The 15,619-nt window shown below is 38.8% G+C and overlaps 1 protein-coding gene across 8 annotated transcripts in view; it reads right to left on the bottom strand.

Annotated features, from left to right (window-relative positions):
* Positions 1-15,619, bottom strand: part of pmfbp1 (polyamine modulated factor 1 binding protein 1) — a 263,364-nt gene that overhangs the window by 57,956 nt on the left and 189,789 nt on the right. For all 8 annotated transcript variants that reach the window (XM_055213102.2, XM_055213135.2, XM_055213142.2 and 5 more), the window contains 2 exons: positions 3,794-3,940; positions 2,838-2,927 (listed from right to left, as the gene is read on the bottom strand). In XM_055213102.2, the coding sequence (XP_055069077.2) occupies positions 2,838-2,927; positions 3,794-3,940 (237 nt within the window). The remainder of the gene's footprint in view (positions 1-2,837; positions 2,928-3,793; positions 3,941-15,619) is intronic.

Raw genomic sequence — 15,619 nt, 5'->3', positions numbered from 1 at the left:
CAATACTGTAGTATTTGTGTCATCTGAAGTACCCAGGGCATAAATGCTCAATGTTTGGTAGTGATGTTGACATTACCGGCACTCAAATAAGAAGACATCAAAACCCTAATAAAAGGGAAGCATCAGATGTTCAAGGCCTAAGAGCGGGAAAAAAATAAATAAGGTGCTTGGCTTTTAAAATAAAAGACAGGAAAGCCCTTTGTCAATGTGACAACATGTTCTTATTCAATCTGTGTTTAATTTTTCACTGTTTTGTGAGATTTGAGCCCTGTGAAAGGTATGAAGGCACATTAAGGGTACTCCACTGTTTTAAGATGGGTAAGGTTCAAACATGTCAAGGATTTCAGAAGATAGGCAGAGGTACTAATAAGTACTAATATCTACATGCGTGCGTATTTATTTATACATAATTATTATACACAGTACACACAAATACACTCACCTAAAGGATTATTAGGAACACCTGTTCAATCTGTCAAGTGTGTTGTTATATACAATAAACAGATCTTTTTCTGTAAGCAGATCTCCTGGATTGTTTGATTTTGCTTGAAGAGATACGTTTTGAAACAGACAATCAAAGAAAAATCTACGAATCAGATACAATCTCGTAGTCACAGAGCAAAAAGTGCAATTATTTTATTGCAGCTTTATCACCATCATTTTGTGTTTTTGACTCAGTTTTATCAAGGGGTATCTACCTAAACTTGTGTTTTGAAAGCAGTTCTGCTTACCGCAGGCACTACACTCACTTATCTCTCGTCTCTCTCCCTCTTATCACTGACACTTTGCGTGCTGGTGCTGCCAGTGCCACCACCGCCACCATCATCATCACCAGCGACACGAGTTTAAGGTCCTGCTGTGTTATTTTAACACATTTTGCAGCATCTGCTGAAGAGCCTGTTTCTTTTGTCGCGCAGTTTATCTGCACCTCCCTTGCATGTTTTCTCCATCTCTCTCTCTCTATTTTGACACGTGAACTGACCGACGACGCATGCTCGCTTGCACAGAGACCACAGCGGTGACTGGGCCAGCTTAATGTCAATCAAAAGGCCAGCATAATGTCAATCAAAAATAACCAATGGGCTGCTGCTGAGTGGGCCGGTCTATCTAGGAAAAAAAGGACGATGACTGGGCTGGGCAGTCATTGGGCCAGCTTAATTTCATTAAAAAAAATAACCAATGGGCTGCTGCTTAAATGTCAGTGGGCCGGTCTGTCTAGAAAAAAAGACGCTAACTGGGCTGCTCAGCTGACAAAGATAGTATGAGATGTAGCGGCCCAAAAAGTACGTCGGCCCACCGGGAAACTGCCCGGTGTGCCAGATGGCCAGTCCGCCCCTGTTTCCACTATAAATAGGAAAAAGAGGCTACAATTTGCACGAGCTCACTAAAATTGGACAGTTGAAGACTGAAAAATGTTGCCTGGTCTGATGAGTCTGACTTTCTGTTGAGACATTCAGATGGTAAAGTCAGAATTTGCCGTTTAAATGCCACGGCCTACCTGAGCATTGTTTCTGACCATGTCCATCCCTTTATGACCACCATGTACCATCCTCTGATGGCTACTTCCAGCAGGATAATGCACCATGTCACAAAGCTCGAATCATTCAAATTCGTTTCTTGAACATGACAATGAGTTCACTGTACTAAAATGGTCCCCACAGTCACCATGATATCCTATCAATATGGCCCAACATTTCTAAAGAATGCTTTCAACACCTTGTTGAAACAATGCCATGTAGAATTAAGGCAGTTCTGAAGGCGAAAGGGGGTCAAACACAGTATTAGTATGGTGTTCCTAATAATCCTTTAGGTGAGTGTATATGATGTAAACAAAAACTTTTATTTTGCAAACAATTAATCGCAGCTCTCATTTAAAATATGAATAAAAACTACATAGAACACTGAACAGCATTTTATCAATCCCTGTTCTGTATCTCTATACTTTAAAGAATACAATTCTTCAGATAACCTTTATTTTTTTTAAGGATTTCGCTCAGTCCTGTTACCCAACACGTTCCCTCCTCTGAAAATTTAGGAATATTTTCCAAGTCACATTTTCAATCATCTGGATCTTCTGAAGGCCATATGTATATCAAATGTTACTTTTCTGTATATTTTATGATATTGATGCCTGTATGACTGTAATGTTCAGTCCTGTTACCTGTATTATTTTAAAATACATTTTTTTTTCTTCATGCTATTAGCACATTCAATGCAGCTATATTTTGTGTATTTGCTATATCTATGCTAAAAACTACTGTTACTTTCAGTCCCGTTACCAAAATGCCTCCATCTTTCATAAAAAAACCATGTTAAAAATAATCTAGTTACCTGAGATTGACCAATACTCATCCTGAAAATAAAATATGTGTGTTTTTAGATTTAGTGTTATATTTTTTTACTTTCAACATGCAAATGGCACCAATTCGGTGGAATGGCCCTTATACTTTATGGGGCGGTTTCCCGGACAGGGATTAGACTAGTCCTAGACTTAAACACTTTTAAGAGCTCTCCAAACTGAAAACAACTTGCACTTACATATCCAAAAATACATCAGTGCCCTTTTTTTTTACCTCAAAATGCACACAGGTAATGTTTTAAGTAAGGCATGTTTGTTAAAACTAGTTATATTTCCTAATTAAACTAAGGCCTAGTCCTGGATTAAGCTAATCCCTGTCCGGGAAACCGCCCCTATGTATAATGAATGTACTTATTAACCTCACTGATGACCAACATACTGAAGTTGACCGAGAGGAACAATCCTTATATTAAAGACCATCTTGTGGGTTTTTACACTGTTTATTTTCATGGTATGTGTGCTGTAAAACTCATCTGACCTCTCTTTCTTTTTCCAGGAGTGCGAGCGTCATGTCAACCTCTTTTTGGAGTTCATCAATCTGCAGCACTTTTAGCCGATGCTCCTCTTCCTACACACACACACAAAAGCGACTGAAGGTGAGATGCACTGGGAGAAAAGACTTTGTTAAAAGTGTCAAGTGGATGCCTTTGCATAATGCATATCACACCTCTGAGATGATCCATTAGCACGTTGTGCCGCTAAATAAGCTGACTCGACTGCACAGACTAGACACAATATCCTCTTGTGCCACACCTTCCGCACCATTTATTAAGCTTTATCTCTTTAAGAGTGGACAGTGGATGAACATTCAAAGCCTGTTGGGTTTAGATTAGCCTGACTAGGGCCTAGTCACAATGGAACCTTTAACCCCACCCCCATCTCTCCTTTTGAGCCAGACATTGATTTATAATTTTAATATCTCTAATTTCCACCGCAGCGGCGGTTTCCAAATGTCATTTTCCAATTTATGTCAAACTGCGTGACCATTTTTCTTAATACGGCTTATGACAATCTCAGCGCCAGAGCGTGTATGCAATTCAGATGGAGTGTGTCGTACAGACACGAACGTCGCTGCCGTGGCTCGTTTGTGTGTTTATCTTTATCAACTGCTTTATATTTTTGGACATGGAGGGAGGCCTGGGAAACAGACTGTTTAGGGTGGGGGGTTAGTTTTGCTGAACACAACGGCTTGAGGGAAAGAAAATAATAACTCCGCCGTAAATCTAGCAATTACGTTTATCGTAATAAGAGTTATGATGGTGGTAATGATTATATATTAAAATATGCATTAACGTTATGAGCTGAAAATGGAACGTGGGACGGGCTTGTGGTCTTTTATGAATATTTATGATAATTAAAACAGGTCTTTCCCTTTAGAGCGGCATTATATCTCACAGGCTAATGGGAAGAGAAGGGTGCTGTTGGCAGTTGTACCCTGAGAGTGGCGCTGTGGAGCTCCTCTCTGACGTGGTTCAGCTGATCATGTAGAGCGGATTTCTCAATCTGCCACTGTCTCTCTCTCTCCTTCAGCTCCTCTTGTGCTCTCTGTAGGGTACAGCATGCTGAACGCTGCTCCTGTAACTGATACAAACAACATGAGGAGTCACAAACAGGTTTAAATAAAACAGTTTTTGATGAGCAAATTGTCCTAAGAAAATAAGTTTAGTTTAGACCAGTGTTACTCATTGCGCGGCTCTGTTAGAAAACCATACCAATCATATCAAGACGCACGTCGATAAGCGTTTACAATCATATGCAGCGCTTGCACAGAGCAATTGTCATTAGTGGCGGTCGGTGACTTCTTTTTTCGAGGGCGCATGATGCGTAGTTCGTCACAACATTTATGTAGCTGGTCATGTGTGGGGTGCGTAATTTCAAAATATGTGTTCAGCCCGTCGAGTGAACCTATGTGCATCACGTGTCTTGTCAAAATAAGTGCCTGCTGCAGACGCGTCTAAAGGGTTTATGATAAAAGAGACATTCGCGTTTGCCAGATACTCGTATAATCTCATGCGTAATCACAGTTTACTGTTAAGGGAGTTTCTTGCGTGTATTTTGTGAACGTGAGCGTCTCTTTTATCATAAACGGTTTTGACGCGTGTGCAGCAGGCACTAATTTTGACAGGACACGTGATGCACATGGTTCACATGATGCAAACAAACACATATTTTGAAAACATGAGCAAAACACATGACACTCCGAACACATATTTTGAATTTGCGCCTCTCGGAAGAGCAGTCATGAGCCGCCACTGATTGTCATATGACATCAAAGTACCGTGAGATCAGACTGCTTGTTATGCTTTCGAATTGCTGTCGCGGCACAGTAATTTCACTCGCCAATCGTTCTGTTCAGGGCCGCATAAAATTAAGCGAAAGGTGGCACTTCATACGCATATTATAAGAATGCTTAGCATTAAAATTCTGTTTTTGTCATTAAGGGAAATAATCTTATCTCAAATTTGACTGGTAAATAATAATGAATGATTCGCCTGGTATTTATTGCATTGCAACACATTGACAGATTGATAAGCAGACATGCTATTTATGACTGGATGTAACTTTTGATACATTGCGGTAAAGGTGGCCCTCCTATTGACTCTGACTATCAGTGTGGCTCTCATTAAAAAAATAGTGAAGACCACTGGTTTAGACAAATAATATCAAATTTAAAGTTCAAGTTCGGTATTTTACACTTAAAGCCCTGCTTTCAGATTGTTTATGATGAAATAGAACGTTTTGACTGAAATTTGGACATATGATGCTGGTCCGAGAATTTTCGTTTTTTTATGGTATCACCTCCCACCCCCACAATGGCTGCATAGGTGCCCCGGAACCATCCCTCCCAAAATGCATCAAACCTTTGTTTACAAAGACATGAAACTCACTGAGTGGTCAGGGGTGTTCATTGATATGCTTACACAAAAATCGCAAAAGATGCTTTCCAACAGGTGTTTTACTATTTGTTGTAAACTTGTGGACCTATTTTTGCAAACGCCTCACACTCGTACATTCTTCCGTTGAGAGCTTGAATAATAGACACTCCAGCCCAGTTGGTGGCGATAATCCGCCTTTACCAATTGTAAGAATACAAACAACTCCATTTCAGTTTACGGTGGCGGAGTAATATCTCACAGCACATCTAATACAAGTCAATGGAGTTGGAAAAAAACTATGATAAAACCTGTTGGAATGCGTCTTTTGCAGCGATTTTTGTGTGAGCATATCAGTGGACACCCCTTAGCTGGATTTTTCAGTAGGGTGGTAAATGATAAAGAATGATTCGCCTAGTATTTATTGCATTGCAACACTGCTATTTATGACTGAATGTAACTTTTGATACTTTGCAGTAAAGGCGGCACATCCTATTGACTCTGACCTATCAGTGTGGCTCTCATGGAAAAAATAGTGAAGACCACTGGTTTAGACAAATAATATCAAATTTAAGTGAATTTGTGCATAAAACAAGCAAAAATCTGCCACTGGGTTAAGAAAAAAATCTTTACTTTTTTCTTAAACACTTAATTCAAGAAAAATCTAAGAAAATTGTCTCACCCCATTGGCCGATTTTTTTTTTATTGTTTTAACCACTTAAATTTGATATATTTTAGACTTTTTTTGAAAATGAATCCTTATTTGTACTTAAAAAACAAAACAAAAATACTACGCAAGAAAGTAATTTTTGCAGTGTATCCCTTCCTAGGCTCATCTGCTGGATCTTCTGAGTGCAAAGTAAGTGTCCTCTCAAAGAGTGTATAACCACATTCACACCACACGTTGATACCAGAAAAATCTCATAAAATTGCCAGTTGCGTGCCTTCTGTGTGAATGCAAACATGTCCCTGATACAGTATATGTCGAAAACTGGGTTGATCGCTTTTGGTTCCTGGTATGTGCTATCATAGCTTGTTATTGTTATTCATAGTATTATTATTTGTGTTTTGTTCTTTTGTATTCTAATATCTGAATGTGTGTGAGAAGAAAATGCCTTTGTCAAAAGCTATAAAGTATAAAAAGTTAGTAAACTTTCTTTTACATCGGTTTGAGATTATAATGAGCATATCCACTGGACATTGGTTATTGTCGTCTTTGGTAGCTCCAAAAGACTTCGTGTATGAAAACAGCACCATGTCAGCATAGAGCATACAGATCCGGAAGCGATCTACTATGTTTAACAGGAATGCAGAAGGAAGTTGTGCATATAGCCTATAGATTCTGGAATCACTTCCGTAAATGGGACCTAGTAACTTTGGCATAACATTTACGGAACGCATCCTGTTTGAACAAAAGGCATAAACGTAAAGGCAAAAAAAATGTTGTATGGGGCGTGTCAAAATGAAGAGAAAATTGCGATAATAAGCAAACTTAAGATGCTGCGATTGTGGACAAAAAGTACACGATTGGAAATACAATGTACGTCAGGTCATGTGTCTTTACGAGATCTTTAGCTGATGTGTGTGAAGGCATGCACAGATTCCGGAAAAATCATTGTCAGTATGACAAAACTAAAATAAAACAATCCCTGGACAAATCATTTTCCGTAATCTGTGTGTGAAAATGGCTTGCTAGATTAGATCAGTGGAGTCCATTTTGCAACGTCAGTTTATCAGAGCGCTGCTGACAGATCTGCAGATGTCCGTTAATGAGACGTTCACGCAGTCAGAGTCACCTTAAACCATGCCAACATCACGCAGCGCTGCGGTCACAACCGACACAGGACGGCAGTTTAACGTGACCTCAGACTTCCTGCGGCTATTGATGCACACTGAGTCAACCACCTCTTGCTTCTCTGGCAAAAAAGGTAAAAAATAAAAGGAACAAGTTGTCGGAAATTAAATTTCAATTCATCCAGTCCCTTTATACACTGGCACAGGAGCTCGACGAGGAGAGAGGAAGGATCAATAGTGATTAGACAGCGGAGCAGATTTTCTAAGAGCCGAATCAATAGGAAGGAGAGAGGGAAAAATACCCCGGCTTTTCTTTGGGTGTTGCAGTAAATACGAACAAATCAGTGGCCTTAGGCTAAATGGATTGACCGGCCGGTTCCGACTTCTGTGCTGTAAATAAAGATCTATTGGAAAAGATCTGCCAGGGTCCCTGAGAGGAAGGCAGGGGGTGTACGGAGACGGCCACCGTGCCAAAGCTGTTTCAAATAAATCTGCACTTAACCTGGACGCACAAGGCGAATGACAAGGCTAAACGCGCAGAGCAGTAGTATTGATGCAGGAACATTTTTGGACAAATACCAACTAGCAGGGTCCAAAATACTGTATGGGGGGTGGGCAACAAACGCCACCAAAAGTTATTAAAATATCCTGAACTACTACATTTGTGGGGATAAAATCAATTTTATAGATATCCTTCGTTGATTTTTTGTTTGTATCATCTGATATAGTTCTTCATATTTTAAGTTAATATTTACAATCAGTTTTTATACGGTTAGAAATGAGTCTCTGAAAATGTCCAATTTCTGACATACAGCCACCCAGTCACAATAATGTTTTGGTATTTCTCAGGACTTACAAAATTGATTTTTTGAGTTCAAGCTTATACTGTAAGCCATCTAATGTCATATTTGGATTAAAGGCGGAGTGCATAATGTTTGAAAGCCAATGCTGATATTTGAAATCACCTAAACAAACACGCCCCTACCCCAATAGAATCTGGACCTTCTTTTAAAAGACCCGCCCCAAACATACACAACCCGGCAAGGATGTCGGTTAGTAGACACTCTCCTTACTGCTGATTGGCTATAAGTGTGTTTTGGTAGTCGGCCCGTCTCCTTTTCCAAAGCATTTTTCAAACATTGTGCACTCCGCCTTTAATATAAATATTTCTGTAGTTAAGATGAGTCATGGTGCTGTAAAATCTGCAGATCTGAAGTGCTGAATCCAGTGTTTCTGAGTCAAAAACTCCTAATGCCTGTCTTGATACAATCGATACCTACTTTAAAGGGAACATACCAAAAAAAATCTGACTTTTTCCATGTTTAAGTGCTATAATTGGGTCCCCAGTGCTTGTATCAACCTAGAAAATGTGAAAAAGATCAACCCAGTACAGGGTTTCCCGCAGAAAATGTGTTAGTTAAGGTGGTAGGGTTGAGCGGCTGGGCAGGTCCAGGGGCGTGGCATTCAATTACGCGTCATGATGAAGATGAAAATATTTTTATTAAAAACACTCAAATAAAATTCTTAATTTAGAAGAAACTATGACAGAAAATGAAAACATACTAGATTATTAATGAATTAAATGTTTTTAACAGATAGCTGCGTGATGAAGTGAAACTAAAGGGTTAATAAACACAGACTGAAGCAGATGTTGTAGTAGAACGTCTGGCGAACGATGATAGATAGTGCAAGACTGTAAAAACGGATAATTTCTTACAATAAATTATATTAACAAAATGCACATACATAACGTGAGAAAGAGCGCTCAACAATTGAATTATATCGAATCAACAGGGAAGTGCAACCTAGCTAGCAGGTTGCTCAAACAATTTTGTGCAGTGAATTTTTTTTTGACGACCTAGTTAAGGCCGGAGTCTTAGGCGGGCCGCCCGAACTGCAAAGTACTGCGGAAACCCTGCAGTAACTTAGTTTTGGTAAACCATTCTCTGCAGGCATGTCAAAAAATAGATCATTGAAATTTGGCTCCCCTTGTGATGTGAGAAGGGGATCTTATTATAATAATACCGCTTCTAAATTTGCACTATCCAACCATGGCGTTGCCATTTAGTGCAGAGATCAGCTCATTTGCATTTAAAAGGACACACTCAAAATGGCACATTTTTGCTCACACCTACAAAGTGGCAATTTTAACATGCTATAATAAATCATCTATATGGTACTTTGAGCAAGAACGTCACATACGTACTCTGGGGAAAGATTTATTTGACATCTTAAATAAGTCTTGTGAAATGTCCCCTTAAAGGGGAAAATAAATATTATTATCATCAAATATGGAATTAAATTGTGTTGAGCAGAATAATCAGCACAGCTTGAATGAACTCATATCCTGCTTTGAATCTATAGAAAATTAGTCTCATATAGTGTTTATAGATTGAAAATAAGAGTAAAACATGGAAAAATTAAAATAACAATACAACATATTGCTATATTTTATAGTATTATATATTTGTTGTGCACACCACCTGGGGTGCTCTACAAAAGGCACTTTCCACAGTTTGTGAGGTTTTAATAATAGACCGAGATGGTAGGAATTTTTGGTTCAATGTAAAAATAAAACTACTGAAATGAAATTATTAATGAAAACTATTTATACAAAATGAACTAAAACTAAACAAAAAACGAACTAAAACTAAGCCAAAAACGACTGAAATACCAAATTAAGTGATTATAACACAACCCTAAAGGTCTTCTTTATGTGCCGGATGATGGTTTCTCCTCTATGTTGAATAAAGAGGTTGAACTTGGCCTCTGCTGTGATTTCGGTTTAATTACTGATGAACGCCACAGGCCAGCGAAGCCAAACTGTGCAGAAGTGCATGATATATGACCGAGCTACTCACTCCTCAGACAAAACAAAAACACATCACAAAAGCCAAAGCAATAAAAGTACAGTCCTCCTTTAAATGAAAACATAAATCAATAAAGTGGATATAAAAAATATGAACTGTGCTATTGACCGTCACAGCAGGATTTGACCGTGGACTCACAGACCTGCCCATGTTTGGACTGGTTACAGGGATGAAGACCGTGTCTTTTATTAAAGCCATGTGATAAAATGCAACGATCAACCCATTTCTACAAAGAGAATGTGTGAGAATGACCGTAATGTAAGTGATGATGTACGTCAGGATGGATAAGCATTGGGTAATGCTTTGACTGCTTTCACTGAGGTTCAGTATAGCTCAAAGCCAGGACTGCATTCTATACAAAGACAGATGTGGGCCTTATTGGATGACATACAGTATAAAGCAGTGGTGGCTCGTGACTGCTCATCCGAGGGGCGCAAATTTAAAATATGTGTTTGGAGTGTCATGTGTGTTGCTTATTTTTTTAAATATGTGTTTGTTGCGAACCATGTGCATCATGTGTTTTGTCAAAATAAGTGCCTGCTGCAAATGCGTCAAACCGTTTATGATAAAATAGACGCTCACGTTCACAAAATACACGCAAGACACTCCTGTAACAGTAAACTCTGATTACGCATGAGATTATGCGAGTATCTGGCAAACACGAGCGTTTCTTTTATCATAAACCCTTTAGACGCGTCTACAGCAGGCACTTATTTTGACAAGACACGTGATGCACATAGGTTCACTCGACGCGCAGAACACATATTTTGAAACGTCACACATGACGGGCTACATACATGTTGTGACAAACTTCGCATTGAGCGCCCTCGAAAAAAAGAAGTCACCGGCCACCAATTGTCTCAACGTAAACTACCATTTAAATATCTAAAATTGTTCGCAGTCGGAACTTAAATTAATCGCTGCTATTTACAGTACAACTGAGAGCTGACAAAATTTTAAACGCAAGTCCAACATCTTGTTCCTGTGACTAACCTGGTAGACCATTGTGTTTGCAACGTAAATGTCATGGGTTTGACTCCCAGGGAACGCACCTGCTGTTAAAAAAAAATTATAGTTTCAACAAAACGTAGAAGCATCTTCCAAATGCATCAATGTAAATTTTATAGCACTTTCCCAAGCACTAATTTTGTCTTTCTGAGCTGAATGTAAGGAAGCAATTTTGTAAAAGTCACAATGAATTTGAAATGAAAAACTATAATTTGTTTTGGAATATTGTGGTATTTTTTACTTATATGTGAGCTTCATTATTTTTTTAAATGCACCTATTTCAATCAGCTCCCTTGTTCAGAAGTAAGGGCACTGATCGGGGAGTCGGCCATTTTAAGGGCTGTCTCAATCGCAAAATCTGTCCAGTGCACTGGAACATTCGTTCCCTAAAAATTCCCACAATGCAACACAAAAACCAGTGAGCATCGATGGTCCCCATGTCCCCTTACCGGATATCACATGACCTATTCTGAAGCTCGCCAACCAAAAATAACGTGATCCAACTCAATTTAAGAAATGTGACAGAACTTTTATCCACACTATTCCTACGCCCCATGATGCTTTGCGCGAATTGTGGGTGCGACTTCCGGCGCGTACTGTCACTGGACCAGAGCCGGTGATTTCCATGATGATTACGGTCATAATTTCATGTATGAACCAGTGTGAGGATGAAATTAAGAAGTGTCCTGATACATCAAGATATATTCAATCGTTTCATGTTGTTCCTCGGGGGTGACGGATCTTCAATGTGCAAATAAAAGCACAGAGACATACCATCTCTACAGTGGGACAGTCAGTCAAGTGTTTAATACATGGAATATACAGAGACTTCTTGTTTTTAAACGTTTCAGGTGATGGTTTAAAATGTCACAACTGTCCCTGGTGTGAGGTTTTTTTAAACGGCAATTTTTAATCGACTTATCGAGTTTTTATGGCTACACATCAAGCTTCACGCGATCTGACAGCAACAGTAACTTATGCTTCTCATTCAATATAATGTAAGTTATTTAAACAAACCATAATAAACATATTAAACTCCTATTACATGTTTTCAGTTTGTTTTATGAAAATATTATACAGTAAATAAGACATGAGCTTATGAAATTATTTGCTTAAAAATTTAATTTAAAACACAACAAAAGTAACGGTATGCGTAAACACATCACGAACTATTATAAACATTAACTAATAAGCAGTTAATGTCGTAGGCTATATATTATGTACTGTAATCTCATTTTTGTAATAATATATAGCAGAATAAATAAATCAGCATATTTTTATCTGCATAATATGTTGTTTTTGAATAATTATTGTATTTATTGTTCACTGTCAATTTCTATGAAAGGTTTTACTGGATGGATGTGTGGATACAGTTAATAGATGCATGTGCGCCACATACACATTCAGTTCTTGTGCGTGTATTATAGTAAAAACAACTGTTTTGTAAAGATTTACTGCGTTTGTATCATCTATTATGGCCACCCTTAATTGCACAAATTATGCCGGTCTTCCTGGATTTCATAATAAGCATTAAAATGCCAGTCAAAACGGCAGACTCGTATCCCTCGCAATACGACTCCTATTAGCTGTAGTGGCTCACCGGAAGTTTTACCCATCTGAGCTCAAGATGGCGTCACCCGCATTTACCTCAGGAATAGTGTGGATAAAGACAAACATTTGTTTTAGTTTTAAATATAAACACACATCGCTACACAGTAAGGGACCACAATCTACTCAATATTTAAAATAAAAGTATTTATTTGAAATTGTAAAAAAATTTAAAATGTAGGCCTAATTATATTCCTCCAATTTTATGCACGGATATGTAAGAGAATAATGACAGCGTTTTCACAATGTACTATTTAAAATTAAATCAGAGATTTGTTGGTTTTGCTGGTTGTTGATGAGTAACAGCTGTGAGTGATCACAGCGCGCTTAAGCAGCCACGTGACAGAAAAATAAGAACAGTGTCCCCAATGTCCAGTGCCCGAACCTGTGTACACGATATACTGATTCACGACCTCGGGAGATAGGGAACGAATTGAGACACAGGGAATGTTATTTTGTGTATTTGGTAAAATACAATGTGTCATCGCGTGGTTTATGGTAAAAAAAACCACATAATTTTACACATACTGTACATTTTTGTAGCTCCAGATATACCGCTTTCCTCAAACGTATTGAATTTGTACAAAACTCATTGATCTGAATAGCGCTGTATCCCTGATTGGCCAGCTAATCTGTACGTTGTGATTGGCCTGAATACTTCTGACGTCAGTTTGAAAGATTCGGTCACAATGCAATGCTAACAGGAGTTAACTTACAGGCTGTGAGTCGTAAGCGGGAGGTATAATGTCGGTCTTTTTTACATCACCAATCCCAGGAATTAAACTGTTGCCTACAACCCATGTGTTTGATGTAGTCCAAGAAAATACATTTAAGTTGGAGACTCGCATCATCATTCACTTTGGGGTTTGTACATTTGCATATTGTTGACATGTACTAATACACACGTACACACAAAAGGAAATGTAAAATCGTAAATCGGACAATACGTGCTCTTTAAAATTCATGTTCCCTCATAATCAAAAATGTAAATCTCCTCCCCTCCTCGAAACGATCTCTCTTTACTTCCAATCATATGGTATGGTAGGTGGGCGTGGTCCGGGAAAAGATCTCAGCGATTAGCAAATAGCAACATGACCCAACTTCAAATAATCCAGTAAGTTCTCAAAGGCCAAATTTACATCCAGTCCTACCTTTTTTTATTTCAAAAGCCGCTTCACTCGGATATAGGTCACGATAGGGAAAATAAGACAATCGCTACTTCCGTTTCAAAGCAACTTTAAAGAGCAAAGTACTATTAAAATAAAAAATCTATACTGTGTGAAGCGCCCTTCGGTTTAGGGTGTGTGAACGTGTATGCATATTCACTGCTGATATATTCTACAGTAAAGGTCATTGTAGATTGGATTGTGACTGGTGCTTGTGGAAGAGCAGAGGGACATCAGAGTTCAGCTAAACGTCCTCTGAGAAACATTACCTTAATGATACCATCAGAATGAGAGAGAGATGAAAAATTAGACTAAAAAGGACATTCCTTGACCCAGATTCCTTGATAAGGTGAGAGGTGTTAAAAAGTCTGGGTTCACAAACTAAGCAAGATTAAAAAACTTTTAAGGAGGACACATTCGAACGAAACTAAAAAGTTAAGACAGCACTCAAAATGCCCTTATCCAAGTATACACATGTACAGCTGTCCTCTGGCTATGCAATAAAGGCTCTTCAAAGTTTTGCCTTGGATACAATAAATAAGCAAAATATTCCAGATTTATAATGATAGAACGAACAAAGACACGTTGCATGCCCAAGCAACCACCCAGAACACAAAAGTAACTCCTGAGCAATTTGTTAACCACCATAGCAACACCCCAGTAACCAGAAAACCCAGCATCGTACTGTATAGGCGACTCTGCAGGGCCATTAACCAAGCACTTTGCTATTTGTACAGAATAGTTTTTTTTCTCTTTAATTTTGAGTTCTAGTTTAGCAAGTGTGGTATATTTGAAGCAACGTTCCAGTAAATGCCAGTGAGGGGATTTGTGCATTTTATTGCAGCTGCTGAATCATCTTGTGCATTTTATAGCCACTTTTGGCAAGATCATACTGTAAAAGTTAACATTATGTTTACGCAGGACAGATTTGTATGGTCTTTCAGACACTTTTGAAATACAGAAACGCGCATTTGAGACGGTGATTTCATCCAAACAGTCCAGCTGTGAGGTCTGTCTGCGGGTAGGACAGTCTGTGTGTTTCTCCGGGTCTGGATGGTACTCGGGCATGCATCTGCCCCGGGCCATTCTCTAAGTGGTCTTTACTTTGAAAACACAGGTGGTCTCTGGAGGCCAGGATGAGTGGATGTCCCAGCTCCACACAACACTTTGAATAATAAATCCATACATCATAAAGACACGTCAGACTTTGATTCACGGAGGTAAACCGCTGAGGTATTAGCTTTAATAACACGAGCTGAAGCCAAGCACTTGCTCTTTCCTGACAAATCTAGGCAAATCAATTAATTCCTCTGACATTCCCACCAAAAGCACACAATATAAATTTCATGTTGCCACAGCGTTCTTGTTTTAGGAAGAAAGCGTAATACACGCTTTACACCCTAATTTCGGAAAATTCCAGTGGTGAGCGCATTTGTTTTTGTTGAAAATGGCTTTGAGATCTGGAGCGTAGGAGAAAGACAAGTAGCTCAAGCCCAATCTCTCTGTTATCGCAAAGCAGGAGGCGCTTTGTTCTTCTGCAGGTGATATTCTGCACATAATGATGGATAGAAACATTAGGCCGCACTATCAATCCTTAGAGACCGCTGCTACTGACTGCAGAACAGCTTCAAGGGAAAAACACACCTCAGACTCTCAGAGCTGCTGCTAATGGCCATAGTAAAAAAACAGGCGTTTGCTGAAACAGAACTTAGACAATCTCATTAAACAAAGTAAAATATAAATAATAGCGAGTCTGGAACAAGACTTTGCTGCAACCAGGTCATAAAAATAAGCTGGATTTAGTAACCAGGGTACTATAGATGGTTTGCTGATGGTCCAAGGTGGTCTTATAAGTCCTAACCAGATTTATTAAAGGAGCTGTGAATCAAACAATCAATTTTAACTTGATAATTTGTTATATAAGAGGTCATCATACTTAAA

Source organism: Misgurnus anguillicaudatus, chromosome 21, assembly GCF_027580225.2.
Source record: "Misgurnus anguillicaudatus chromosome 21, ASM2758022v2, whole genome shotgun sequence".
In the NCBI taxonomy this organism is placed as follows: Eukaryota; Metazoa; Chordata; class Actinopteri; order Cypriniformes; family Cobitidae; genus Misgurnus; species Misgurnus anguillicaudatus.
Note: the sequence above shows the minus strand (reverse complement) of the source record. Positions and strands in the feature narration are given on the sequence as shown.